Raw genomic sequence first — 26,314 nt, 5'->3', positions numbered from 1 at the left:
AGGATTTTCAAAATAACAAAAGCAATTAGTAAACGTGACACGACAGATAATACAGTGACGATATTTGGGGTAAGGGAGTGGAGTATAACTACATTTTTAATGTGTCTCCATTTTTTTCCTCATGACAAACTAGCAAAATACTTGTAACAGCAATCAAATCTAGTTTCCTATGAGATAGTCTGTGCTCACATGGAAGTTATTTTTTTTTCCTCCCAGAAATCATGCTATGTGGTCTGTCAAGAAGATAAAATCTCTGTGCTAGAGTTGTACTTAAAAACCCAGTGCATATGGTTACCATATGGACCACAAGCAAATTCCTGGATTTCTTTACACTTGATGAAAAAGGGAGATTGTTGAGTAGGAAGCACAGTTCAGAGAGGAGACCTAAAAAGTAAGAGGAAGGGGAAGGGATTATCGGAAATGGAAGAATTGATACTTGTAAATCTAGGAGACACACTTTAGGGAATAAAGTGGGAGCAGAGTTTGGTGTGCTCTGCTAGCTCCACCTTGGGCGGATCTCTGGGGAAGAGTTTGTGGTGGGCTTCGATCCCAGACAAAGAATTTTGTTCTGGAGAGGAATGGTTATGCATAGAACGGTAACTTGAGCCAAGTGCTCCTCCTGCTGATACTGGTATATATCACTGTTAGATAATACATCAAGCAGCTGCATATACAAGTTTGCTAGGCTAGTGTGCCCCAGAACTTCTGGTTGAACGAATGCCCTATAAAGCAGACACAGGGAACAGGAAGTTACGGCCTAAGCAAAACAAAACAAAAAACAAAGAAACAAAGAAACAAACAAACAAAAAAACCCAGCTTCTTACTTTCCTGACACCATGAAGAAAGATTCAGAGAAAACCTGTACCTGGTGTCTGATGTGATCTCAAGTCCTTAAATATCAAGCAGGAGGAAGAGGTTGTCAGAGAGAAAGAAAAAAGAAGTTGTCTCCCTGCATTTTTAAGCCAGAGCTAGCCAGTGAGTGTTGAGTGATTGACTCCCTCCCAGTGCCTGTTGAGGGGAGAAGCGGATAGCACAGACAATATTCATGGATGGCTGTAGTAAACTGAAGTAGTGTAAAGGTTTTACACCCTTTTCTGAATCCACTAGGATTCAAACACCATAGATGGAGCTCGGAGAAATGCTGTCTTGCAGAGACTTGTTACGTCTCAAAACCCTGAGCCTGATACAAACACAATGTTTATCTGAATGTCACTGTCTATTCTACCCAAAGAGAATAACCTGCTTGCCTTTCCACTCTAATTTGACACATCTGTTGCAAAATATCAGGGCTAATTACAAAATGAAATAGGAAGACAAACTTTCCATTAAATGCCATCAATGCTTGTTAGGAAACCTTGTCTTTGTACTTGATCAGAAAATGTTCCAGTCTTTGCCACTAGCTAGCCAATTATTCCTCTTCCTTATTAAGCAATGCAGCAGTTCTGAGACATTCACACCCTCTCTGTCCCTCTCCCCCTCCCCTTTCGTCTCTCTCTCCTTCCTCTTTCCTTCCCTCTCTTAATATGTTCCTCTGAAACAGTGGCAGGAAGAATAGATGACAACAAACATCAGTAGAAGCAGGAAAGGGAAACATGTTTCTGCACATGAAAATCTATTGTCAAAAACTGGTAGGTTGCATCCTTTTCTGAAACTTGGGAGAATGCTTCTTCAAGTACCACTATACCAACAAGAATTTAGGACCGAAGATCCGATTTTTCAAAAGTAACTGTCGCTCCCCCTCTTCGTGGAGGAACGACACAGGACCCTGCGCTGTTCTTTCGTCTGCTCGGCCCTCCCCGGGTTTGCTGCTGGTTCTTCCTGGGTTGGCTACTGTCCCTTCCACCTCCGTGGAAGGGCGGTTCCCCCTGGCCACTTTCCCCACTTCCGCAGGGGAGTGGCACACCGCCGGCCGGCTCTCTCGGGGGCTGCTCAGATGTTCCTCAGGTGTTCCCCTTAGATGTTCTTGGTGCATGTTGTCTCTCTCCTCCTTTATAGTCCTCTTCCACCAATCCCAACTCTGCTACCCACACGCCGAGTACGCTGCTCTCCTCCAATCAGGAGCAGGTCCTGCTGTTTATTGGTTGAACTGGAGGCAGCTGTGTAGAAGCTGTTTCTCCCTTCTCAGCGCCATATTGTGGGAGAGCAGATGCATAGAATAAGTCTTAATTCCAGTAACTTAGTCTAGTCCGGGTTGCTCCCCACAGTAACTGTACCATTGCTTCTTTGGTATTATAACAGTGAGTATGATTCCTTGAAATCAAAGCTTTAAACCATGTACTTTACTTCTTCTAAATGAGATCTGAGATTATCTCCCAAATTCTGTTTTGTGGGATTTTTTAAAAAAAAGTCATACCAAGGCCGGCGCCGCGGCTCACTAAGCTAATCCTCTGCCTGTGGCGCCGGAACTCCGGGTTCTTGTCCCGGTTGGGGTGCCGGTTCTGTCCCGGTTGCCCCTCTTCCAGGCCAGCTCTCTGCTGTGGCCTGGGAGTGCAGTGGAGGATGGCCCAAGTGCTTGGGCCCTGCACCCCATGGGAGACCAGGAGAAGCACCTGGCTCCTGGCTTCGGATCATCCCAGCCCGGCTGTAGCGGCCATTTGGGGGGTGAACCAACAGAAGGAAGACCTTTCTCTTTGTTTCTCTCTCTAACACTGCCTGTCAAAAAAAAAAAAAAAAAAAAAAAGTCACACCAAAAAAGGAACAAACAAAATTTTAAAAAATAAGATTTGGTCAATTAATGTGAGATGTGAGACATGCCACGTACTTCAGTCTCCTCTGAGCTTCTCCACACATGTTGGCATGTTGAATGCTCTGAGAACTTCTGCTCCATGGAAGCTACTTAACTTTCTTTAGCATTGTTGTTTCCAAATTATTTTGGCTTCTGAAGTCATTTATCAAGGAACAGTTAATAACATCATCAAGGATGCTTTACAATTCTAAGCATGGGAGCATCCATGCAGGAGCCCCACCATGTTGCCCATAAATTTGAAGTAAATTCTTTCACAATGTCTTTCTCTGTTGCTTTTACCCAGTCGCAATAGCATCACATGCCTTTCTACATGGACTGGCATCAGAACCTCTGCTTTTCCGTGGAGTCCTATCTTATGTAGTGGCAAAAATGTACATCTTCACAGCTAACTCTGGAAATCATTTAAAATGCCCTTAAAGCACTATATTTATTTTTTAATTTGAACATTAATGTGTATTTGAGTTCTATTTGCATTAAAGGTTGAGAATCACAGAGGTAGCCTAAAAGACATTTTGTGGAAAAATAGAGTATACCTAATTAGCAAGTGAACTTTATCCAGACTGGCTAGACATACCACTTTTTGTAAGGATATTCTAAAGAGGCACTCCAAGTGTTATTTTTATATTAATTACCAAAAGAGATGGGGGCTGGCACCATGGCTCACTTGGTTAATCCTCTGCCTGCGATGCCTGCATCCCATATGGGTGCCGGGTTCTAGTCCGGGTTGCTCCTCTTCCAGTCCAGCTCTCTGCTGTCGCCCGAGAGGGCAGTGGAGGATGGCCCAAGTCCTTGGGCCCTGCACCCACATGGGAGACGAGGAAGAAGCACCTGGCTCCTGGTTTCGGATTGGCGCAGCGCCGGCCATAGCAGCCATTTGGGGGGGTTAACCAACGGAAGGAAGACCTTTCTCTCTGTCTCTCTCTCTCACTGTCTAACTCTATCTGTCAAATAATAGATGCAGCCAGCACTGCTCTCTTAATCATCGCTAGTATAACATTCTCTTCTAGCTTTAAAAAAAAAAATAGAAAGACAAAGTCAGGAAAATTATACTCTAAGAATAGTATAATTTTAGGAGTCAAAGTTAAAGATTTTTCAATATCAGTGAGAAATATTATGATTTTAATTTGTAGAAAGAAAAGACTTCTTGTATTTTAGGTTGGGAGAGTGTACCTCACGGATTTTTCTATTCTGGTTGTAATGCTATACTGTTAACAACACTGCTTATCTTTCACAAAAGAATTCTGGCTTTGAAATCACATGGTATTTTTATTAGGTCATACTCACAAAAGCATTCTAAAACATGGGCTATGGACCTTCCAATCCAGTTCTTATCTATAATAGAATAAACCACAAAGTAGGTAGAAAAATATGGAGATTAAAAAAAATCTATGTATGCTATTTAGCCATGACATGCTGTCAAATTTCTACTAGTCAATGGTAAGTTGGTAGAGAGAGTTCTGTAATGTTCTCGCTTGTCTATATTATTTACTCCATGCCAATATTTAACTGGTACACACCAGTATGGGGCTGTCCCCCATGATGGTCAGCTATTGGACCATACCTGCTGTTAAATAGGAGGCTACTTCAAAAGGCTAATAAAAGCCGAATGAAAAAGGTAAGTTCATTTTGGTGCAATAAATTTGGAATCTATGCAGAGTTTTTTCATAATATTCATTTTATACAAACTTTTTGAAGAAACCTCCTATTTCGAATATTTCCTGTTATTGACCTCTTTATTTTTTTAATAAAAGTTTATTTTATTTATTTGAAAGGCAGAGTTACAGAGGGAGAGGGAAAGGCAAAGAGAGAGGTCTTCCATCTGCTGGTTCATTCCCCAAATGGCCACAACAGCCAGAGCTGGGCCAAGCTGAAGCCAGGAGCTAGGAGCTTCTTCCAGGTCACTCACATGGGTGCAGGGGCCCAAGCACTTGGGCCATCAACTAAGTGGTGTCCATATGGGACACTGAAGCGGTGGCTTATCCCACTACACTGCAACACAGGTCCCCAATATTGATCTCTCTAGCATGCATTAATACATGAATAGATTTCTTGACGTGGTGATGATCCAATCAGATTCTGCAGTTCTACAGATTAGTAACAATAATTATAAAAGACCTGTTGAAAGTGTGCTGCATTTGACAAGTAACTAACTTCTAATTCTTACAGATGGGCCTGGTTCCACATGCAATTTTTCATCTTTTTTTTTAAGATTTCTTTTATTTATTTGAAAGTCAGAGTGACAGACAGAGGGAGAGACAGAGAAAAAGAGATCTTCCTATCGTTGCTTCATTCTCCAAATAGCCACAATGGAGGCAGCTCTGCCAGATCATCCGGGAGTGTTGAACTCCATCTGTGTCTCTTACACGGGTGGCTGGGGCCCAAGCACTTGAATCGTCATCTGCTGTCCCCCAGGGTACACATTAGCAGGGAGCTGGATTAGAAGTGGAGCAGCTCAGGCTCAAAGCAGCACCCCAGTATGGGATGCCAGTATCACAAGTAGTGACTTACCACACTGTGCCACAACGCTGGCCCCCGGATTTTTCATCTTTCCAATAGTGTAAAGGCAACAGACATTCAGTAGGAACTGTATTTCAACTTTTGAACTTGGGCCTTTCTCTAAGCTAGTGATACGAAGTCCAATGCTCCCTTGCCTTGTTGAGGAGTGAAAGCTATCGCAGTTTTCAGGGAGCCCTGTGATTGCTAGCAGGGGTGGAGAACGTCTGGCTCACAGGCCACATCAGGCCCACAAACTCATCTGGTCCGGCACTGCCAAGGCAACTGCAAGTGGGACTTGAAATTGAATACATCTGTGGCAGGTTAATGTTTAAATTGATAATTTCGTCTGGCATGTGGATGATGTTATAAATATTCAACTGTCCCTTGGCGGGAAAACTGTTCCCCATTCCTGCAGGCTAGGGAAACGCACCACCGCTGTGTAGGGGGCTTGGTTTCTAAACTAAGATGTTTGTTAGGTTAGTTCAGATTAAATGCCTTGTCAGTTTAAGAAGTTTTCAACTTACAATGGGGGTCATCAGGGCATAACTCCATCAGAAGGTAAGGAGTTTCTATAAATACTATAGGTTAAGCATCCTTAGCGGAAAAACTTGGGGTGAGAAGCATTTGGGATTTGGGAATATTTGCATATACACAATGAGATAACTTGAAGATAGGACCCAGGTCTGAACACATAATTAATTTGTGGTTTATGCACACCTTAAACACATAGCCTGAAAGTGATTTTATACAATAGTCTTACTGTATCTGTAACTTGACTATAACTTGCCATATGTGGTCCGATGTGAAATTTTCCACCTGTGGTATGATGTTTGCATTCAAAAATTTTGGATTTAGAGTGATCAATCTTCATTATTATCTGCATTTTATGGATAAGAAATTTGAGACACAAGCTAAGAGGTATCTAAGGTAACACAGAGGTGGTGATTTGAATAACAAATAAACTGAAGTTCACAAAGAATGCATGGTTTGGTCAAAGAACTGAAAGAAAAAGTCATTGTATTGAAAATGACCACAACAATTCTTATGCACATCGAGAACAAGGTGAACTTAAATTAAGGTCCAAAATGGTATTTTGGACAAAGGGAATGAACGCACGATCAAATAATCCCTTTGTCCTGGTCTGGGATGATTCTGTTTCCAAGTGTCATTCACTGGATCTTGAGAAATATGTCCCAAAAATCATAAAACTGACTGGTTATTACAAATATATTGTTACAGCCACCCTTAGCAAGAAAAAATAATATATGAATGTGCAAGTGTAATTGCAAATCAATTGCCACTTGCCTTCTAATTTCAATTTAAGAATATGTTAAACTGGGGCCAGCATTGTGGTGTAGCAGGTAAAGCCGCTGCATACAATGCCTGAATACCATATGGGCACTGGTTCATGTCCCAGCTACTCCACTTCCAATCCACCTCCCTGCTAACAGCCTGGGAAAGGTAGCTGAAGACAGCTCAAGTGTTTGGCCTATGACACTCACATGGGAGACCCAGATTAAGCTCCTGGCTCCTCTCTATGTGTAACTATGACTTTCAAATAAATAAACAATTTTTTAAAAAGAAAAAGTTGAGGCACCATTTTCAAAGATGCTTAAAGAAAAGATACATTCTAGGGGCTGATGCTGTGGCATAACAGGGAAAGACATCACCTGCAGTGCCACATCCATATGAACACTGGTTCGAGTCCCAGCAGCCCCACTTCCCATCCAGCTCTCTGCTCTGGCCTGGGAAAGCAGTAAAAGATGGCCTAAGTTCTTGGGCCCCTGCACCAGCATGGGAGACTTGGAAGACACTCATGGCTCCTGGCTTAGGATTGGCACAGCTCTGGCAATTGTGGCCAAAGTGAACCAGCAGATGGAAGACCTCTCTCTCTGCCTCTCCTTCTCTCTTTGGGTAACTCTGACTTTCAAATAAATAAATAAATCTTTTTTTTTTTAAAAAAAGATATATTCTAGTGAGTATACATGTCAGGTAACTAATACTGGTAGAAGGTACATGAAAACATTGGAAATTCCGTAAGATATTTACAAAAAACAGAATAGTGTTCTATTGTAAGGGCTGAATTACAATAAGGACGAGAGGAATCAAGAAAGGTGAAAATGTACATGCTACCACCTCTACCTCCTGCATACTCTGCTAAAATTTATCATTAAAATATTTATTAAGATAATTTGCCAAAGATGGTAGGAAGGTAGGAAGAAAGGAAGGGCAGAAATAAGAAATAAGTGACCAGGGCACATGAGGGCACTTCAAAACACTTATAGAATCAAAAGATGAATTTATTATGGTGTAAAATTTCTGAAATCCTTGCATAGATTTTTCTAAGACCCTTTTAACGCTTTCTTGTACAGGATACAAGGAAGCATAAAAGAGCCATTGGTGTCATACAGTCTGATTTCTTTCCAGCATTTTGGCACAGCCAGTTTAGCTACCAAGTGTAATGCCTGAATCCCACACTGCAGTGCCAGTTGAGTTGCAGGTGCTTCACTTCTGATCCAGCTTCCTGATTATGCACCTGGGAAGGCGGTGGAACACGGTCCTAGTACTTGGACCCTTGCCACCCATGTGGGAGAACCAGCTGGAATTCCTGGCTCCTTGGCCTTAACGTGGGTTGTTGTAGTCATTTGGGAAGAGAACCAGTAGATGAAAGATTTCTCGGGGCTGGCACTGTGGCATAGTGGGTAAAGCCGCCCGCCGCCTGCAGTGTCAGCATCCCATATGAGTGCTAGTTCAAGTCCTGGCTGCTCCACTTCTGATCTGGCTCTCCGCTATGGCCTGGGAAAGCAGTGGAAGATGGCCCAAGTCCTTGAGCCCCTGCACCCACGTGGGAGACCTGGAGGAGGCTCCTGGCTCCTGGCTTTGGATCAGTGCAGCTCCAGCTGATATGGCCAACTGGGGAGTGAACCAGAGGATGGAAGACCTCTCTCTCTCTGCCTCTCCTTCTCTCTCTGTGTAACTCTGACTTTCAAATAAATAAATAAATCCTTAAAAAAAAAAGATTTCTTTCTCTCTCTCTCTCTTTCTGACTTTCAAAAAATAAGTCTTTAATATACAAAAGAGCTTGGGCTTTATTTCTGTGTGCTTGTTTAATTAACAGGTTCCAGGTTGGTAACAGGTTGACATATGGACCAAGGAGCTGACTCCAAACTGCCCTCCCTATTGTCTTGGTTTCACTGCCCTGCTCACCTTGCACAGGTGTCAGTTTCCCCATGCTGCCCTCTGAGTGCTCTGGATCTATTTGCATCCTACTCCCTCTAGGCAAGGACCATCCCTGGGTTCCAAAAGCATGATTTGGGAGACAGCCTAATAGACAGAAAAAGCAGGGGTTTTGTGTTCAGGCAGACTTGGCATCGAAATTATGGTCTCACTTTTTAGGTAACTGAAATTGAATCAAATTCAGATTTTCTGAGCCCCAGCTACCTGCAAAATTGAGATAGTAATACCGAGTTTTTAAACGTAACAATGAAATATTCCTTTACACTCATGGAGTTGGCAAAAATTAGAAAGAACAAAATTAACAGTTGCCAATATAAGTATGAATCGTTATAGCCATTTGGGAAAGCAGGATGGCAATTTCTATTAAAATCACATTCTCCTTAAAGCAGGACTCACATTTCTGGAATCTTTCCCATACAAATAAAAGCACCAGCTTATAAGGATATATGGGCAAGTACGTCTATCGCAGCATTGTTTGTATGGCAATAAAATGGAAAGAAAGTGCTTGCTCATCATAGGAGAATGGTTGAATAAATTATAGTACGTCTAAACTACAGAATACCATGCAAGCTTTAAAATGGATGAATTATGTCTACACAAAATGACTTTGAATGTTTTTTGCAATGTTCTGCTCCCTGTATAATAGCAAGATTCATAGAAGTGTATAGAATGTGGTATAATATCTGTAAGGTAAGCATATATAAGAGTTGGTAGGAAAATAGAATTAAAGGCTAAATAAAATAAATAAAAATTAAAAGATAAAAGATTTCAAAATATTTTGCACCAAAATAAGCATATCTTTTAATATTTAATAATGGCTAAAATTACCTAAGCCTCCTATTGTATATCAGACACGACTTGAAATGTTTTCAGGTAATTGGTATATTTGAATGCTCAGTATTCTGTATGGGAAGTGCTATTATTCATGTCATTTTACATGTGAGAAAACTGAGGTGCAGAGAGAGTGAGCAATGTGCCCACAATCACCCAATTGTGTCAGTGGGAAAGTTGGACTCTGGACCTGGGAAGTTGGAGCCAGAGTCGAGATTCTTGACTGGTAACTGGGAGATGGGAAGTAACTAAGTGACGGAGGAAAACTGTTTAAGTCATATATTATGCATGTGTTTATATGAAACTGTTTGTATTCTTATATACAGGGATATACGTATGGAAGGATGACGCATCCCCATCCCCACCCCACACAAATGCGAATGGTAGCTACGCCAGCGTGAAGTGGTGGCATGCGGGTTTTTATTTTACTCTCTTGCATCATTTGAATTTTCTACAATGAGCATTCATGATTTGAAGAATGAGAAAAAAGAGACAGATTATTCATTATAGATCCCCCCTAATTTATACACATTTCCATTATTGGAATTTTCTTATAGGAATGATCAAGGGGCAGGTTTCCGGCTCAGCCACTGGGGCACTGTTTGGATGACTGCATGCTATGTTGGAGGGCATAGCTCTGCTGTCCACACCAGCTTCCTTCTCATGTGCACTCCGAAAGGCAGCAAGTAATGGATCAAGTGCCTGGGTCCTTGCCATCCTCACAGGAGACTCGGAATAAGATCCGGGCTCCAGGTTCAGAACGGACCCAGCCTTGTCTGTTTCAGGCATTTGGATTGTGAGTCTGGGAGTGCAAGTGGCCTCTCTCTCTCTCTCTCTCTCTCTCTCTCCTTCCTTCCCTCTCTCCCTCCCTTTCTGTTTCGAATAAATAAAAGAAGTAAACAGATTACTATACTTAATGAGAAAAGAAATGATCATGAACGTTGATAAACCTAAACAGATATCCCTAGCCCATGTAGAATTTAAAACTGAAACCAGGAAAACAAGCAGAAATGGAAAAACATTCAGTCACTGGAGCACATAATTAAATGACGTTAGACTATCAAAAGGCATGGGGAAATATTCCAAGTCTATTGTTATATTTAAAAGACCACTCCAAACTGGCCTGCACTGCAGAAAAACCTGCAAATACATGTGAGCAAAATAAAATTATAACCTTTTCCCTAGTAAATCAACAAAAAATTGGGAATTTACCCAGAGGAAATGATCATAGATACACACAGAGATTTATTTACAATGTATGCACTGCATTGCCCCATTATTTAGAACAGGGAGAAAACTGTAAACAACTAAATAATCTAACACTAGGGCCCTGGCTATGTAAATTGTGGGACAACCAGATGATGAAATATTATACCTCCAATAAAAATCATGCCTGTGAGGAATATTTAAAGACATGGCAAAACATTCATGGTATACTGTTAACTGAAACAACAGAAAAAAGACTTTTCTTTTTTTACAATTTAATTCTTAAAGGGGAAATGATTATACACTTTCACTTCTCATATTTTTCTATATTTTAAAATATTTAAAATAAATTTATATTTTTTCTGTAAGCAGAAAAATAAATTTTATGTTACATTAGCATAAAATATTAACTTTTTTAGGGATTGCATAAGCTCATGTAGGAATTAACTCTGGTAGTTGATATGAATAAAGTCATCCCCCTCAACCCATTCCTCCTCCACCAAACCTTTGTCCTTCCCTGATTCTCAGGTTAGCCTGAAGAATACATGTACATAAATGTAAGGCACTGAGTGCAGGAGACTCTCCATATGTCTTAGCTCTTTCTCCACTGCACGACCAGCGGACAGCTGCTTTCATTCACCACTTAAGACTCTCAAAACCTCAGAGTGATAACTCTGGAGTGCAAAAATGTATTCAATGTGTCAATGCAGGTCCAGGAAAAGGGACAGTTTTGTCCCTGCTGTGATGGGGTGAGATGCCCAATGGACAGACAGTGGGCACTGAGAATAGGAAAAGGACCAAGACAACTGAGACTGGAGAAGCTGGAGGGGGTTTCTAATGGGAGGTGCAATGTTTGGATTTTCTTCAACAGTTTAGGAAGGGGATGGAAACCAGTGTTCAGAACAATTCTAGCCAAAACCACGGACCCAGACTAGCAGTGCTGATGGCTGGAAGCACTCACGCCCCTGTCATGCACACTCTTGAATCTGCCTCCTCATCCATAACCTTGTCTCTCACTCCTGGTCTATGGCAAGGCTGACCATCGCTCTAGCTTCCTTCTGTTTCTGCATTGATTCTGACCTCCAGGACGTGTGAGACTTGATTAAGGGTTAAGAAATCTTTTGCCCGGTGACATCGCATTTCACAAATGCCAGACAACCATGATGTGACTTACACAGAGTTCCAGAGGAATACAAGCCCGGGTGTGCACCTGAGTATTAATTGATTTTGTGTTTAATATTAATGAGCCTATGATTTGGTCTAGTTGACCTTCAGATTCAAATTAGGTACTGATTAAATAATAAGACAGATGAAGCAGGATGTGTTTCAGCAGCACGTTTTAATCCCCCTGTAAGGTGCCTCAGCCTTGGCTGTGGGTGAGGGTGAACTAAGGAAAGTGTTGGAACAGCCAGAACATAGAGTTCTCCTTGACTTAAAGAGATTGACTGCATCTTAAATAATAATGGTAATAACTTGGCAGAAGCTTCAATCAGATTATCTGATATTTCTATGGGTGTTGCATTTGTTTATATGTTCCCCTCAAGTGCTTGTATATTAGGTAATTTAAATGGCCTTAACCCTCATGCAGAATTTAAAGTGTAAAGCACAGTTGCATTAAGATATTATTTTGACCATTTGTAAAATGTTCTATTTTACGAATAATCTCAGAACTCCTATCATCCCACAGACATTTTCCCAGGCCGGCTTTACCTTGCGGTGAATTTCAGTCCATTCCTGGTTGCTACATCCCTGGCACGCACACCACATGGATGAATTATGCGTTAGTATTCCTCTTCCTGAAATCTCGTCCTCCCAATTCAACTCCTCCCCAACCCGATGGCTGAAATGACTCACCGGGAGCAGGTGTTCCAGTGTGTGGATCACAGTCTAGCTCTGGATCCATGAGCCACTCAATTGTACCTCCTTCTATTAGTGGCCCACACAGTTAGTTCTTCTGTGGAATAAGCACTTAGCACTGGTTCTTGGTTCCCAGTGGGAAACATGTCTAGAACCTTTGTACAAAATCACTGGCCCAGTAGACACCAGGATGATAACGCTTCTTTGGAAATTCTTCACGTTTCACATAACTGTGTCCAATTTTTTAAAAAAAATTCTTATCTCTAAACAAAGTGACATTAACCATCTCATTTTTGACTTGTTTGTTTTCAGTCCTTGTACTCTGGAAACCAAAGTTTGTAACAAACGCAAAGCTAGATAACCAACAAGAAAGCTGGAGTTAACTGAATGGATCTCAAAATCCTTGGGAATTCTATTGGAATGAGAATAAGAAGCCAGACCAGAAGGTTGGTGATTCCAAAACCTAGGAAGATGCTTGGGCAGGATCAAAGACCGACAACAAAGTGAGGATGGCAAGGGCTCCTCGAGGACCTTTGATCAGCGAAAACGCTCAGCCACTTAGCTGGAGAGTATAATAAGCATTTATAGAAGTGATCTTATTACTGCAGAGCTCTAAAATAAGCCCTGATGTCACTGAGGAGAGATATTTCTGCATGAAAGCTAATATTGGAGAATATTTGAAATGAATTCTCAACGCATTTGACTGCCTTTTAACCTCATCGTGACCTCAATCTTAGAGGATTTCAATGGAAAAATCCCTTTTTTTTTTTTCCCATTTTAAAGGCATGCATCTATCCGTTAACAGGGCAGTCCCACAAGCATTAGACACTTGATCTAATCTTTGAATTACTAATCAATTAAAAATACATGCTAGTTGGGAAGAAAAAGGCAAAAGTCTTATCTTTCATGTTCTATTTTTAATTGAAACTAGATAACATGCTAATGTGAATTTCAAAACACTTATTTTTCCTTCAACAAATAGGTTAATGGATATAAACTATTTAAGTAAAATCCTGAAAACTTCACATTTAGTCTTTGAGGGAATTGCATTTGAAATACATGATATAATTTCTTGGTGGAGTTACCACCATTAAAAGTTTTATATAAAAAAATCCTGTAAGTTGTCTAAAAAGATCCTGACAAGAGAAATTAATAGTGTGAGATCCTAAAAGCATCAAGAAAACTCTTAGGCCGGTTGTTTGTGTGAAGGTGTGATATCGCCCAACTAAACAACACAACAGGAAAGCTCTCAGCTTGAAGCACACAAATTAGATGATCTCTCTTTCCTTTTTCATAAACACAGCCGTTCAACTTCATGACACTTTAAAATTTTTATCACAAACTAAATGATTGGAATGTTCAAATTTTTTATTTCCTGTCATTTCAGTGTGATTCTATCAGGTTTATAACTCTTGCTTTTTCTCAGCTGACAAAGAGCTTCTTACCAGAACCTGTGTGGATAAATGAAATCCTTTTCATTTCAATGTTTAAACACATAGCAGATATTATTTTCTTAATTTTTTCTGTTTATTTATTTGAAAGGCAGAAAAAGAAAGAGAGGGAGAGAGGGAACACCTATCTGCTGATTTGCTCCCCAAATGCCTGCAACATCTGGCGCTGCACCAGACCAAATTCAGGAGCCTGCATCTCAATCCAAGTCTCCCGCATGGGGGACAGGGATCCGACTACTTGAGCCATCACCTGCTGCCAGAGTGCGCATGAGCAGGAACCTGGAATCCAGAACAGATTCAGGACTTGAACCCAAGTGTTTCAATATGAGATTCTGGCATCCAAAGCAGCCTCTTACTGCTGTGCCAAAAATCTGCCACATCACTTAGATTTTATATATACTAAATGGTTTTAGAACCAAAGACATAAGCAAATACATTTTAATAATATAAAAGAGGTATCAAGAGATTCATTTGAGAAGTGGCAATGAACATGAAAAGGTCTATTCCAATTGCAATAGTATAGTGGATGCTGTGTTAGGTCCCTGGATGAACCTTCAAGAACAAAGAATTTCTTATCTCAGGTGCTATACTCCTTTCTGGCTTAACAGAAGAGAATCATCTCACCCAAATTCACCTCCTTTTCCCGGGCAGCCAGTGTGTAAACGACTTATCCCTGGGAGCTTTCAATGGCCTGACTCTCACTCTGACCATGGACATCTCGGTGAAGGTCGCACCATCTTCAAACCTTCCATAGGGTCAACTGACTTCTTCTGAGAATGCATTGCAGCTCAGCTTCCCTCTCCACCCAGTTCTACTTTTTTTTTTTCTCTCTCTCTTACAGATTTTGATCCCAAGAGCTTTCCCTCATAAACGTTTGTGTGCTAATCTCCATCTCCCGGGAAGCGGGATCTGCATGTGTGCCGGAGTATTCTATAGATTCTGTTCTTGTCTCCATTCTACAGAGGAGAAAGCTGAAGTGTACTTTACCTGTTGTCCCTCGTTAATTCTTTGAATTACCTGTCAAAGGTCACCAGAATTCCAGAGCCAGGATTTAAACCCCAACCCTCTGTAGCTCAGTTCTTGGTGAGTACCTCACCACACAGGACATTTCATTAAAAACAAAACAAAACAAAACAAAAATGACCAGGAAATCTAAACTGGAGCTAATGATGCAAATGCTGAGTATTGAAATGTCAAGACCACTTTGATTTCCTAGACACCGATTCAAAGAGAAGCAAATATAAATAGAAAACGGAATGTATTGTGAATCATTCCAAATCGAAGAAATGCATTCAACATGTTGAACTAGAAGTTTCAAGAAGTTACACAAGTTATCAGATGTCCATCTGTACAAACATAGCCATCCATTCTGTCATTCATAGGAGTTTTAGTAGTTACCAGTGACAGACATAAAATAATAATGCCTCGATGTGTGGGGCTTCACAGTTTACCGGGATGGGGAGAAAGGAAAGGACTATTTTATTTTCTTTGAGATATATACTTTTAACGTTGTAACAGCATCACATCAATGTCTCCATTGCTTTTCCTTCCAAGAAGAGTAAAACTTTTCTTTTAGTTATTTCCTCTTCTAGGGACACTTGTGTCAGTGACATTGTCTCCTAGTAACTGTCTACTGAATAAAGAATTATGCTTTTGCCAAAGACTTACTTTTCAGGATACCTTTCAAACATCTCTTTATGAGATGATGAAACTCTCTGGTAGGTGGTCCTCACAGACTGCTCTTCCTAACTTGCTCCTGATAATTAACTGGGAATAGCAGAACCAACTCTCTGTGCTGTCTCAAATAACCCTTTTTCCTAAACATCATTTGTCTGATCATTCTCTTCTTTCATAAACATTTATTTTTCAGCAGAACACATGTAAATGTATATATACATTCTAGAAAGGCTAGGCAAGAATACAATGCAGTGGGTGGGATATTTGAATGGGGTGGAAATAGAGAAGCTTAAAGACAATTAGATTTGCTGGCTGTTCCATCCCACCCCCACCCCCCTATAAACAAAGCTAAAGTAGTTTTCTTTGAAAAAGTGTGTGTGATTTTTAGAGGTAGGAAGCAGCCTCATACCTTGTTCTTTGCAGACTTCAACTCCTTCCTGTGATGCAGGGCTGGGCACAGTGGTGGTGTTGACAGCATCTGTAAGAGACAGAAACAAGGCCTCAGACTCTACTGTCAACTGACGCTTTCCTGTGCCCACACCACCCTCCCCACTGCACTGCAGAAAGAGTGAGCCTGTTTCATGCTGTAAGACACAGAATGGTTTTTGAAGGAGTTCGTATTTGTGATTCCTTTAATAATAAAACAGAAACCTTCAGTGAAGACAGAGACCCATGGACCACAGGCTATATTTTTGGTGAAGAATACTTCAAGGGAACTTCAAAAAGCTCAAGAAAAATGGAATTAAAAATATGTTGTCATTGTTGTTTGCAAAAAAAAATTGATATCTGGGGCTGTTGCTGTGGCTTAGCAGGTAAAGCCGCCTCCTGCAGTGCCAGCATCCCATATGGGAGGCGGTTTGAGCCCCGGCTGATCCACTTCTGATCCTGCTCTCTGTTATGGCCTGGGAAAGCAGTGGAAGATGGCCCCCAAGTCCTTAGGTCCCTGCACCCACAGGGGTGACCTGGAAGAACTCCTGGCTCCTGGCTTCAGATCAGCCCAGCTCTGGCCATTGGTACTGTTTAGGGAGTGAACCAGCAGATGGAAGACTTTCTCTCTCTCTGCCTCTCTGTAACTCTGCCTTTCAAATGAATAAATAAATCTTTTAAAAAAGTTGAAATCTGTACATAGAGGGGTCCTTTAGAAAGTTCATGGAGATTATGTATCATGAAAAAAACTGTCTGGATTTAAAAAAATTATTTTTGCACCAAAATAAATCAATTTTTAAATTCCACTTTTCCAGGAACTTTTTTGAAGTACCCTTGTATTTGTTGATAGTAGTATGTAAACTACTATGATAACATTTCGCTTCTTCCACATCTCTGAAAGAACAGTATATTCTTTTTCTGGGTAACAGATTGTGAGAGAAATCATATTTCTTGCAAGTTTCTACAAAGTGTTTTTATGTGTGTGTTTTTAAAAAGTTGGGTTTTTCTTAGCATAGCACTTCTGCTGCACTATGCCAAGCTGTCAAACTGCAGGGAGCAGCTCCGTGGCTGTCAGTGCAGGGCCCTGGGAGAAGGGGACCATTCCAAGGAAGGCACTGGAAGCGTTATGGAGGTATCTAGATGTGTCTCCAGCATGTGGCACATGTAAGTCCATTCTGTCTCCATTTCCAGAAACTACCACCATTGCTTTCCTGCAGTAGTCTTCTAACATTGCTTCTTTTGATCCATTTTCTTCTTTTTTTTTTTTCCTCAGAAACCTTTTATTTAAGGTATACAAACTTCATGCATTTTAGAAATACAACTTTAGGAACACAGTGATTCTTCCCACCATACCCACCTCCCACCTGCATTCCCATCCTTCTTCCTCCTCCCTCTCCTATTCCCATTATAATTTTTTACTAAGGTCTATTTTAAATTAACTTTATACAAATAAGATTAATTCTACACTAAGTACAGAATTCAGCAAATAGTATAAAAAAAACTTAACATTCGAGACAAGGGTTGTTTAAAGTCATTACATCTCCAAGTATCAATTTCATTTCTATAGATTACCTTTTAGGTGCTCTATTAGTTACCACAGATCAGGGAGAACATATGGTATGTGTTTCCTTGGGACTGGCTTATTTCACTGAGTATAATCATTTGCAGTTGCATCCATTTTGTTGCAAACAACAGGATTTCATTTTTTTTTTTTACCACTCTGTAGTACATGGTGTAAATATCTCATAATTTCTTTACCCAGTCTTCAGTTGATGCATGCTTGGGTTGATTCTATATCTTAGCTATTGTGAATTGAGCTACAATAAATATGGGGTACAGATAACTCTTTCATATGCTGATTTCATTTCCTTTGGGTAAATTCTTCGGAGTAAGATTGCTGGTCATATGGTAGGTCTATATTCAGATTTCCAAGGTATCTTCATACTGTCTTCCACAGTGGCTGTACCAGGTTACATTACCACCAAGAGTGGATTAGGGTGCCCTTTTTCGCACACCCTCAGCAGCATTTGTTGTTTGTTGATTTCTGTATGAAAGTCATTCTAACTGGGGTGAGGTGAAACCTCATTGTGGTTCTGATTTGCATTTCCCTGTTGGCTAGTGATCCTGAGCATTTTTTCATGTGTCTGTCAGCCATTTGGATTTCCTTTTTTGAAAAATGTCTGTTTAAGTTCTTTGCCCATTTCTTAACTGGATTATTTGTTTTTCTGTTGTTGAGTTTCTTAAGCCTTTTATAGATTCTGGATATTAATCCTTTATCAGTTGCATAGTTTGCAAATATTTTCTCCCATTTTGTTGGTTGCCTCTTTGCTGAATGTTTCTTTTGCAATTCAGAAGCTTCTCAATTTGATGTAATCCCTTTTGTCAATTTTGTCTTTGATTGCGTGTGCTTCTGGTGTCTTTTCCAAGAACTCTTTGCCGATGCCAATGTCTAATAGGGTTTCACCAATGTTCCCTAATAATTTGATGGCATTGGGTCATGGATTTAGGTCTTTGATCCATTTTGAGTTGAGTTTTTTTGTTTTGTTTTGTTTTGTCAGGCAGAGTGGGCAGTGAGAGAGAGAGAGACAGAGAGAAAGGTCTTCCTTTGCCGTTGGTTCACCCTCCAATGGCCGCTGCGGCCAGCGCGCTGCGCTGATCCGATGGCAGGAGCCAGGTACTTCTCCTGGTCTCCCATGGGGTGCAGGGCCCAAGGACTTGGGCCATCCTCCACTGCACTCCCTGGCCACAGCAGAGAGCTGGCCTGGAAGAGGGGCAACCGGGACAGAATCCGGCGCCCCGACCAGGACTAGAACCCGGTGTGCCGGCGCCGGAAGGCGGAGGATTAGCCTGTTGAGCCATGGCGCCGGCTTTGAGTTGAGTTTTGTGAAGGTGTTAGGTAGGGGTCTAGATTCATACTTCTGCATGTGGAGATCCAGTTTTCCCAATACCATTTGTTGAAAAGAATGTCCTTGCTTCCTGGGATTGGTTTTAGCTCCTTTGTAAAAGATAAGTTGATTATAGATGTGTGGATTGTTTTCTGGAGTTTCTATCCTGCCCCATTGGTCTATCCATCTGTTTTTGTGCCATAGCAAGCTGTCTTGATTATAACTGCCTGGTAGTTTGTCTTGAAATCTAGAATTGTGATGCCTCTGGTTTTGTTTGTGTTATATAAAATTGCTTTAGCTATTCTGGGTTTTCTGTGTTGCTATATGAATTTCAGCATTGTGTTTTCTATGTCTGAGAAGAATGTCCTTGGTAATTGATTGGTATTACATTGAATATGCAAATTGCTTTTGATGTATGACATTTTGATAATATTGGTTCTCCCAGTCCATGAACATGGAAGATTTCTCCATTTTTTTGTATCTTTTTCTATCTTTCTTTAATGTTTTGTAATTCTCATCATAGAAATCTTTGATGTCCTTGTTTAAATTTATTTGATGGTGTTTGATTTTTTTGTAGCTACTGTGAATGGGATTGATCTTAGGAGTTCTTTCTCATGCATGGCATTATCTGTATATACAAAGGCTGTTGATTTTTGCACATTGACTTTATATCCTGCTACTTGACCAAACTCTTCCATGAATTTCAATAGTCTCTTAGTGGAGTCTTTTGGATCCCCTATTTATAGAATTATGCCATTTGCACATAGGGATAGTTCAACTTCCTCCTTCCTAATTTGTATCCCTTTGTTTTATTTTTCTTGCCTAATGGCTCTGGTTAAAACTTCTAGGGCTATATTGAACAGCAATGGTGAGAGTGGGCATCCTTGACTGGTTACAGATCATAGTGGGAATGCTTGTTGCTTTTCCCCATTCAATAGGATGCTGACCATGGGTTTGTCATGACCTGTCTTGATTGTGTTGAAGAATGTTCCTTCTGTACCCAATTTGCTTAAGGTTTTCATCATGAAAGGGTGTTGTATTTTATCTAATGCTTCTCTGTTTCTATTGAGATTTTGAGTTCTTCAATTTGGTAATGTGATGTACCACACTGATTGATTTGTGAATGCTGAACCACTGCTGCATACCAGGGATAAATCCAATTTGGTCCAGGTAAATGATCTTTCTGATGTGTTGTTGGATTCAATTGGCTAATATTTTGTGGAGGATTTTTGCATTATGTTCATCAGGGAAATTTTGACCCATTTTCACTCACAGGCAAAGTGAGCTTTATTAACACTTAAGTCATGTTTCTCTGATACTTAGAACTTTCTGTTAACTTCATTTTTGTAGCTCTAATAAAAGTAATCTTATTTACCCATAAATTATCTGGCTGTATGATATCTTACCAAATCTGACACCATGCTACCCTCATGTTAATCCTGCACCCATCACCCTGGCCTTTCTCCAAAATGCTAACCCCCAGTCTGTTGTAAGGCATTTGCATAATATGTTCCCTCTATCTAAAATATTTTTCCATCATCTCATCATGGAAATCTCAATTTAATAATCACTCTGATGGAGAGTCCTCCTCTAATCCAACCAACAGAGAGTTGTCTTCTAGATATTCCTGTGTTACCTTACTTCCCTGTAAGACACTGATAATGGTCTGAAATTTTTATCATTGTTTGATTCGCTTATTGGTTGGACTCCTCCCACTAGAAGATAGACTTTAGGGAAGCTGGGATGTTGCCTTTATTATTTGCTTCTACATTCATGGCACCCAGAACAGTACCTGGCACAAAACACATCCTTGTTATGTATTTGCTGAATGACTTCTCAGTAAATCATATATACAACTTTGAATTGATTTGATCATACACATCAAAACTTCTGTTTTGAGATCCATAGTCAAAAGTAGAGCTATAATTCAATGAAAAGAAGATTTTTAAAAGGATTTATTTATTTATTTGAAAAACAGCATGGCAGAAAGAGAAGGAGAGACAGAGCGTGACAGAAGTGAGAGAGGTAAAGATCAGTCTCCCATCTGCTGATTTACTGCCCAGACAGCCATGACATCCAGGGATGGGTCAGGTCAAAGCCAGGAGCCAAGACTTCATCTGGGTCTCTCACCTGGGTATCAGGGGCCCAAGTACTTGTGCCATCCTCTGCTGCTTTCCCAGACACATTATCAGGGAGATCAGTCAGAGGCGTGGCAGCTGGGACTTGCTCTGGCACTCTGATACAGGATGCCAGCTTTGCGAGTGGCATCTTAACCCACTGTGCCACAACGCTGGCCCAGTAAACAAGTTACATTTACTTCAGAAATACAGCTGGTTAAAGGGGATTTAATTGTATATCTCTGCACCCTGATTAGGGGACTATGGGGTAGGCAGAGAGAACATAACAACGCATGTTGACAGGGGCCAAGATCATAAACACATGTGACTACTAGACTCCATACTAATCAGCTGGTTTACTTGGAATAGCAACAGGAACCACTCAGGGATGTAGTCGGGGCTCTCTGTTACATCAAGAGGTTCCCACAATGCTCTCAAGAGGTGGAGGAGAGGGCTTACATTCTCTCCCTCTGCCCATAGGCAAGGTGATTGCAAATCCTTCCAAAACCTATCTGCTCTTAACTGATTAAGAGAAAAGGGATTAATTTTTAAAAGATAAAGCACAGGAAAAATCAGTTTGCATCAGTGTGTATGAGCGTATATTTGAATATGGGTATGTGTATGTATAGAGGTAGGGAAAAATCTATGTTGAAAAAGACAGCTTGGGTTAGAGCATTGAGAGAATAAAACCCATGAGACCGCAGCAGTCATAGAACGGCCTCAGCTGTCAGCAGTTGGTTGACTAATACTTGTCAGCCTCCGACAGTAAAAGCAGTGACAGCTTTTCACATAAGACTCATCTTCCACAGAGCATAATGATGTGTGGGCTGGGGCCGAGGGCAGGGAGGGGAGGTTTGGATAACAACAGCTTGCTGTATCCGAAATGCATTTCATTACAAGGACTGTGTTTCGGTAAAGGGAGCCAGCTGACCCAGTAGCAGGTACACAAGGTCCTCTCTGCCTTGCTTCAGTGCTTTCTCTGATTGGCCTTCTTCAATTCCATCTTCCAGGTTAATAATAAAAGCTTTCTAGTTCCCTAGCAAAAGTTCCAAGGTTAATGTAGGAAGTTTTTAGTGAAACACTTATCGTACTTCTTGGTTTAATTCCAAGAGTTCAGCATATGGTCGAGGACGTGCCTGGCGCACATTAGACAGAGCCCACTATTTCTAAAAGGCCCCTTCATGGGGCTCATTAGGAGTGGGAGAATGACTTAGAAACCAAGGGGATGAAGGATATTTTTATTTTTGGGGTTACGTTGCTAACTGTGTGACTGTGCCTATCATCCTTTTAAAGGAGAGCACGCTTGAGTACAAAATTGGGTAGGAAGAGATGATAAATCAAAGATGATTTCCATCTCTTTTGAGCTTTAAGTGCTATTTTATTTAAAAATGCTCAATTTATAATCTACCGTGCAGAATCTATGGCGTTCAATTGACACATCTGTCCTTTAGCAAATAGAGGGGATGACAGGAAGGTTCGCAGTCTCACTTAGAGCTCTGTGTAGCGGGTAGCCAGCCTCCATAGCATCATCTCCTGCAAGGTGCAGAGACATAACCAGAAAACTCCTCACAGTTCAGTGCAAAACAGCAAAGAACATTCCACTCACCGTGCCTCTCCTTCATTTCCTTTGAACAATTTCATTTCATTTTTTCAAACCAATCTGCTAGTTTTGGCCTGACCTTAGCCAGCCAAGATGACGAGGCACTTCCAACCACTGCTTGCTTCTCTTAGAGTATCAGCAAGCCAACCGGTGTTACAGGAAGTAAAATGGCTTTAGTGCATGAGACATGAGAGTGTACCATTCTGTCCGGAAGCACGCTCACGTCGTGGTTAACAGAGCTGGAGACCAGAATGAAGAGTGGAGGTAACCTGGTGAGTAGGTATAAGCATTTTCAGACAAGAGCAGTGAGTAAAGTTATTGTTCACCTCTGTGGATGAGGCCTAGGAGACTCCTCAAAAGAAATCTGAGCCCACCTGCTTCTTGGCTCTGTTCTTCCATTTCCTCCGCACCTTGCTTTTCCTCGGGACCGTTCTCATCTTTCAAGAAAACCACAGAGGGGAAAAAAATACATCAAGTCAATTTATGAAATATCTCTTTATGGCTAATATGCAGCGCTGAAATTAATTGTAACCAATGTAGCATGACTCTCCATAAAGCAAGTCAGAGAGATGAATCAGAGGCATGAAACAGAAAAATTACCTACATAAATAGGTACATTTATGCTGGTCCCTTCTCACATGATTTGCTGGATGAAATGTCGAACTGCAGTAAACAAAATTCACTCAGCAGTCCTGGTAATGCCTCTCTCCTTGCTTGGCATTTCCCAAAATGCAATACAGATTTCAATTCCAATCTGTTTTTCTCCTTTGACTTCAGTAACATGGACTGTGCAAAGAAGCTTGGCTGATTGAGTTTCTATGCCTTTTATTTTTCTGTTTGAAGTATGTTGCAAAAAAAATCTATTTTCACTTAACTTGTACATGACAGTTTAACATACCTATGCAATGAAATACTTGGCCTTGAACAGAATATGTTGGTCCAAATTAGGGCATAGTATTTGACTCTGTGGCAAACAAATGGCTGGACAGTTACAATGAAGGCTATATACTAGCAACCATCTAAAATTATCTTTTGTTTTAAAATATGTACAACATCTGTGGATTTTACTTGTAGAAAAAGCTCAACTTTCTAAAGGCAAGTAGAGGCATGGGTTTACAACTCTTTGCCTGGATGGTTTGCAAACTGCTTTTTGCTTCGAAAAAAAAAAAAGACACCAGAAAATAAATTGTAAATATGTGTATGGACACAGAAATAAAAACATAAAGCATGTAGCTGAATACTGAGAACAGAGAAGCACAAGTCATCAGCACAGATTAATATGGTTTAAAGATGGTCACATATCCTTTGTTTCTCGAGAAGATCGGTCTATTCCCCTTTGTGTTTGAATTCTGATTGGGTCTGTGACTTGTTTAGACCAATGGAATGTGATGGAAGTGATGTTTTGGGACTTCCAAGCTGCCCTTAGGGGACTGGCAGCTTCTGCTTCCTCCCTCTAGAAGCCAGACACACACACACACACACACACAAAACTAAAGAAATTCAGGCCAGTTCATTAACTGGAAAGAGTCACGTGAGGAAGAGAAGGGCCATGCTAACAAGCATGGAGGGTCAGACATGTGATGAAACCTTCTTGCACTTTTCAACCCAGCCAAGGTGCCTGCCGAGTGCAGCTGGGTGATAACTTCAGCCAATGCCACAAGAAAGCAGAAGAATCTTCCAGCTGAACCCCATTTAAACTCCTGACCCAGGAGCAAGCCCAAATCACTTAGCCTTGTTACACTTAAGTGCTGTGGCCTACCACCTGCTCCTACCGCAGAGGCAAGAGGATAGGGTCCTCCCCAGAGGAAGCTTTTACCAGTAAAGCCGAAAGAAGAACTTCAAAGCAACGGGGAAGCGATTTTACCAAGCAGCTCAGAAAAATAACCCACGGAAGAGAGTTTCGGTTGGGAAGACACTTGGATTTGACCCAGTGAAGGTAAAATAATGTTTATAATAGGAAAATGAAAGAGAGAGAGAGAGAGAAAGGGGGGGGATAGAGAGAAGATCTGAAGTTGGGGAGGGCTCCAGTCAATGAATACACAAAAATGTGCAGAATCCCCCCTCTATTTGCTCATCAAGGTGCCCTTTGATATGGGAGACACAGTGTAATTTTTAATGTATTCCTGAGGATGGGGTGGGGGAGGAGTCGAAGGTTCTAAACGGCATATAATTATGTGACTTGGTTTCACTTCTGGTGCTCCCTGTGGGGATGGGGATGGCTTTTCATCTACAAGGGACGTAGTCTTCGCAGCTGTTCTGCTCCCTTAATGAGGCCAAATTGGTGCAGGAGCATACACCCAAAGCTTCACCACTATTTCCTCCCTTCCTTGGGAGAAATCTGCCAGCGTTTCTGTCTCCCCAGACAGATCTTATAATTCAGATTTTGAATCTTATAATTCAGAAGTGTTCAGGTGACAGGCTGCCTTTACAATGAGTCTGGTTACCACCTCTGTTACCGAGTGGAGATAGCTCTGTTATGAAGAGGGGAAGATAAGAAGAAGAGCAATTAAGTCCAGGAATGTGAGAGATTGGTTCCTGCAGTTTTAAATGCACATAAAGGAAATTCACGGTCAGACTTCAAATCCAAGCTTCTAATATCAACAACTGGTCTGGCACTTTACCTCATCTACTGCTCTTGGATTTTCACCCTCAGTCCCCGTGCAGGCCACTCCTCTCCCCGACACAGGCAGCTGTGGTGTGCTTTTGTTGTTCTTTTGAACTCTTAGCTGCACAGTTCTCTATTTGCAGTTTTTCTGCCCTTGGGAAGCAAACTCAAGCAGCGTTTGGCATGTTTATCGTGGCATAAATGCCTTCTAGAAGAATGCTGGATTTGCCATTTGAGTAACATGCCCTCGGATGCAAGGTTCAAGTGGATCGTTTTCATAAATTTCCAAGACACTGCATCCTCAAATCCAGCAGGGGGAACCAATGTAGAAGTCATGCTTTCAAAGCCAAGCATATGCATTCTTGGGCAATTAGATTAGCATTCATTTCCCTCGCTTTTAGAAGGGCATTTTGGTGGCTTTTAACTTTCCATCCATTGAAAATGACTCAAATGGGTGACTTCTTAGAGGAACAGTGGGTTTCCACTGGTAGGAAAAAAAAGGTCACATTACACAGCTCCCTTAAGTAGTTGATAATCACAGGTTTCTTTTTATCAGCCTTATCTGTCTAGCTACCTTCACAGGAAGCACATAAACAATAAAAAGCTAAGTAGAGTGGGGATGTAAACTTGTGGTTTTTAGAAGTGATTCTAGAAGGTTTACAAAATCATTGTGAAACAAATGATACAAGAAATGCCAGGCTATTTTGTTAGCTTGAAACTGTTGCACAGAAGTCAAAATCTCATGGCCAATACACCTTTTGAGATCCCATACTTACTTCAGAGAATACATTTCCATAGCATTCATGGTGACTGTGATATAACACTTAGTTTCCCATGCCAGAAAGCACAGTGACTTGAGAGAAGCCAACTGGTTATATCCTTCTCATTTGTCTAGTGTTCAAACTGTGCCTCTCACTCACCTAACTTATATTTGTTGAGCAAGTACTTTATGTAACAATATCTTGTAAATTTTATGGGAACAAAATTAGGAGGCTCCTGCTACAGAGTGAATGTAGTTGGAAGTAATAACATCGGTAGGACTAAGATAAGAACGTGGCTCATGTTTAACTCCACTTGGGAGAGTTTCTCAAGGACAAAATCTCAACACACTAGCCACGAATTGCTATCCTGATGTTTTCAGTTTCTTTTGTGAACTGTACAAGAGGATGGGAAGAAAAAG

The 26,314-nt window shown here is 41.0% G+C and overlaps 1 protein-coding gene across 6 annotated transcripts in view; it reads right to left on the bottom strand.

Moving 5' to 3' along the window:
• Positions 1-26,314, bottom strand: part of MACROD2 (mono-ADP ribosylhydrolase 2) — a 2,173,823-nt gene that overhangs the window by 102,757 nt on the left and 2,044,752 nt on the right. For 4 of the 6 annotated variants that reach the window (XM_051846213.2, XM_051846214.2, XM_051846215.2 and 1 more), the window contains 2 exons: positions 22,856-22,966; positions 15,911-15,979 (listed from right to left, as the gene is read on the bottom strand). In XM_051846213.2, coding sequence (XP_051702173.1) covers positions 15,911-15,979; positions 22,856-22,966 — 180 coding nt within the window. The remainder of the gene's footprint in view (positions 1-15,910; positions 15,980-22,855; positions 22,967-26,314) is intronic. The other 2 variants (XM_008256366.4, XM_070052107.1) reach the window with 1 other exon arrangement.

The sequence above is a fragment of the Oryctolagus cuniculus genome, chromosome 11, assembly GCF_964237555.1.
Source record: "Oryctolagus cuniculus chromosome 11, mOryCun1.1, whole genome shotgun sequence".
NCBI classification, from domain to species: domain Eukaryota; kingdom Metazoa; phylum Chordata; class Mammalia; order Lagomorpha; family Leporidae; genus Oryctolagus; species Oryctolagus cuniculus.
Note: the sequence above shows the minus strand (reverse complement) of the source record. Positions and strands in the feature narration are given on the sequence as shown.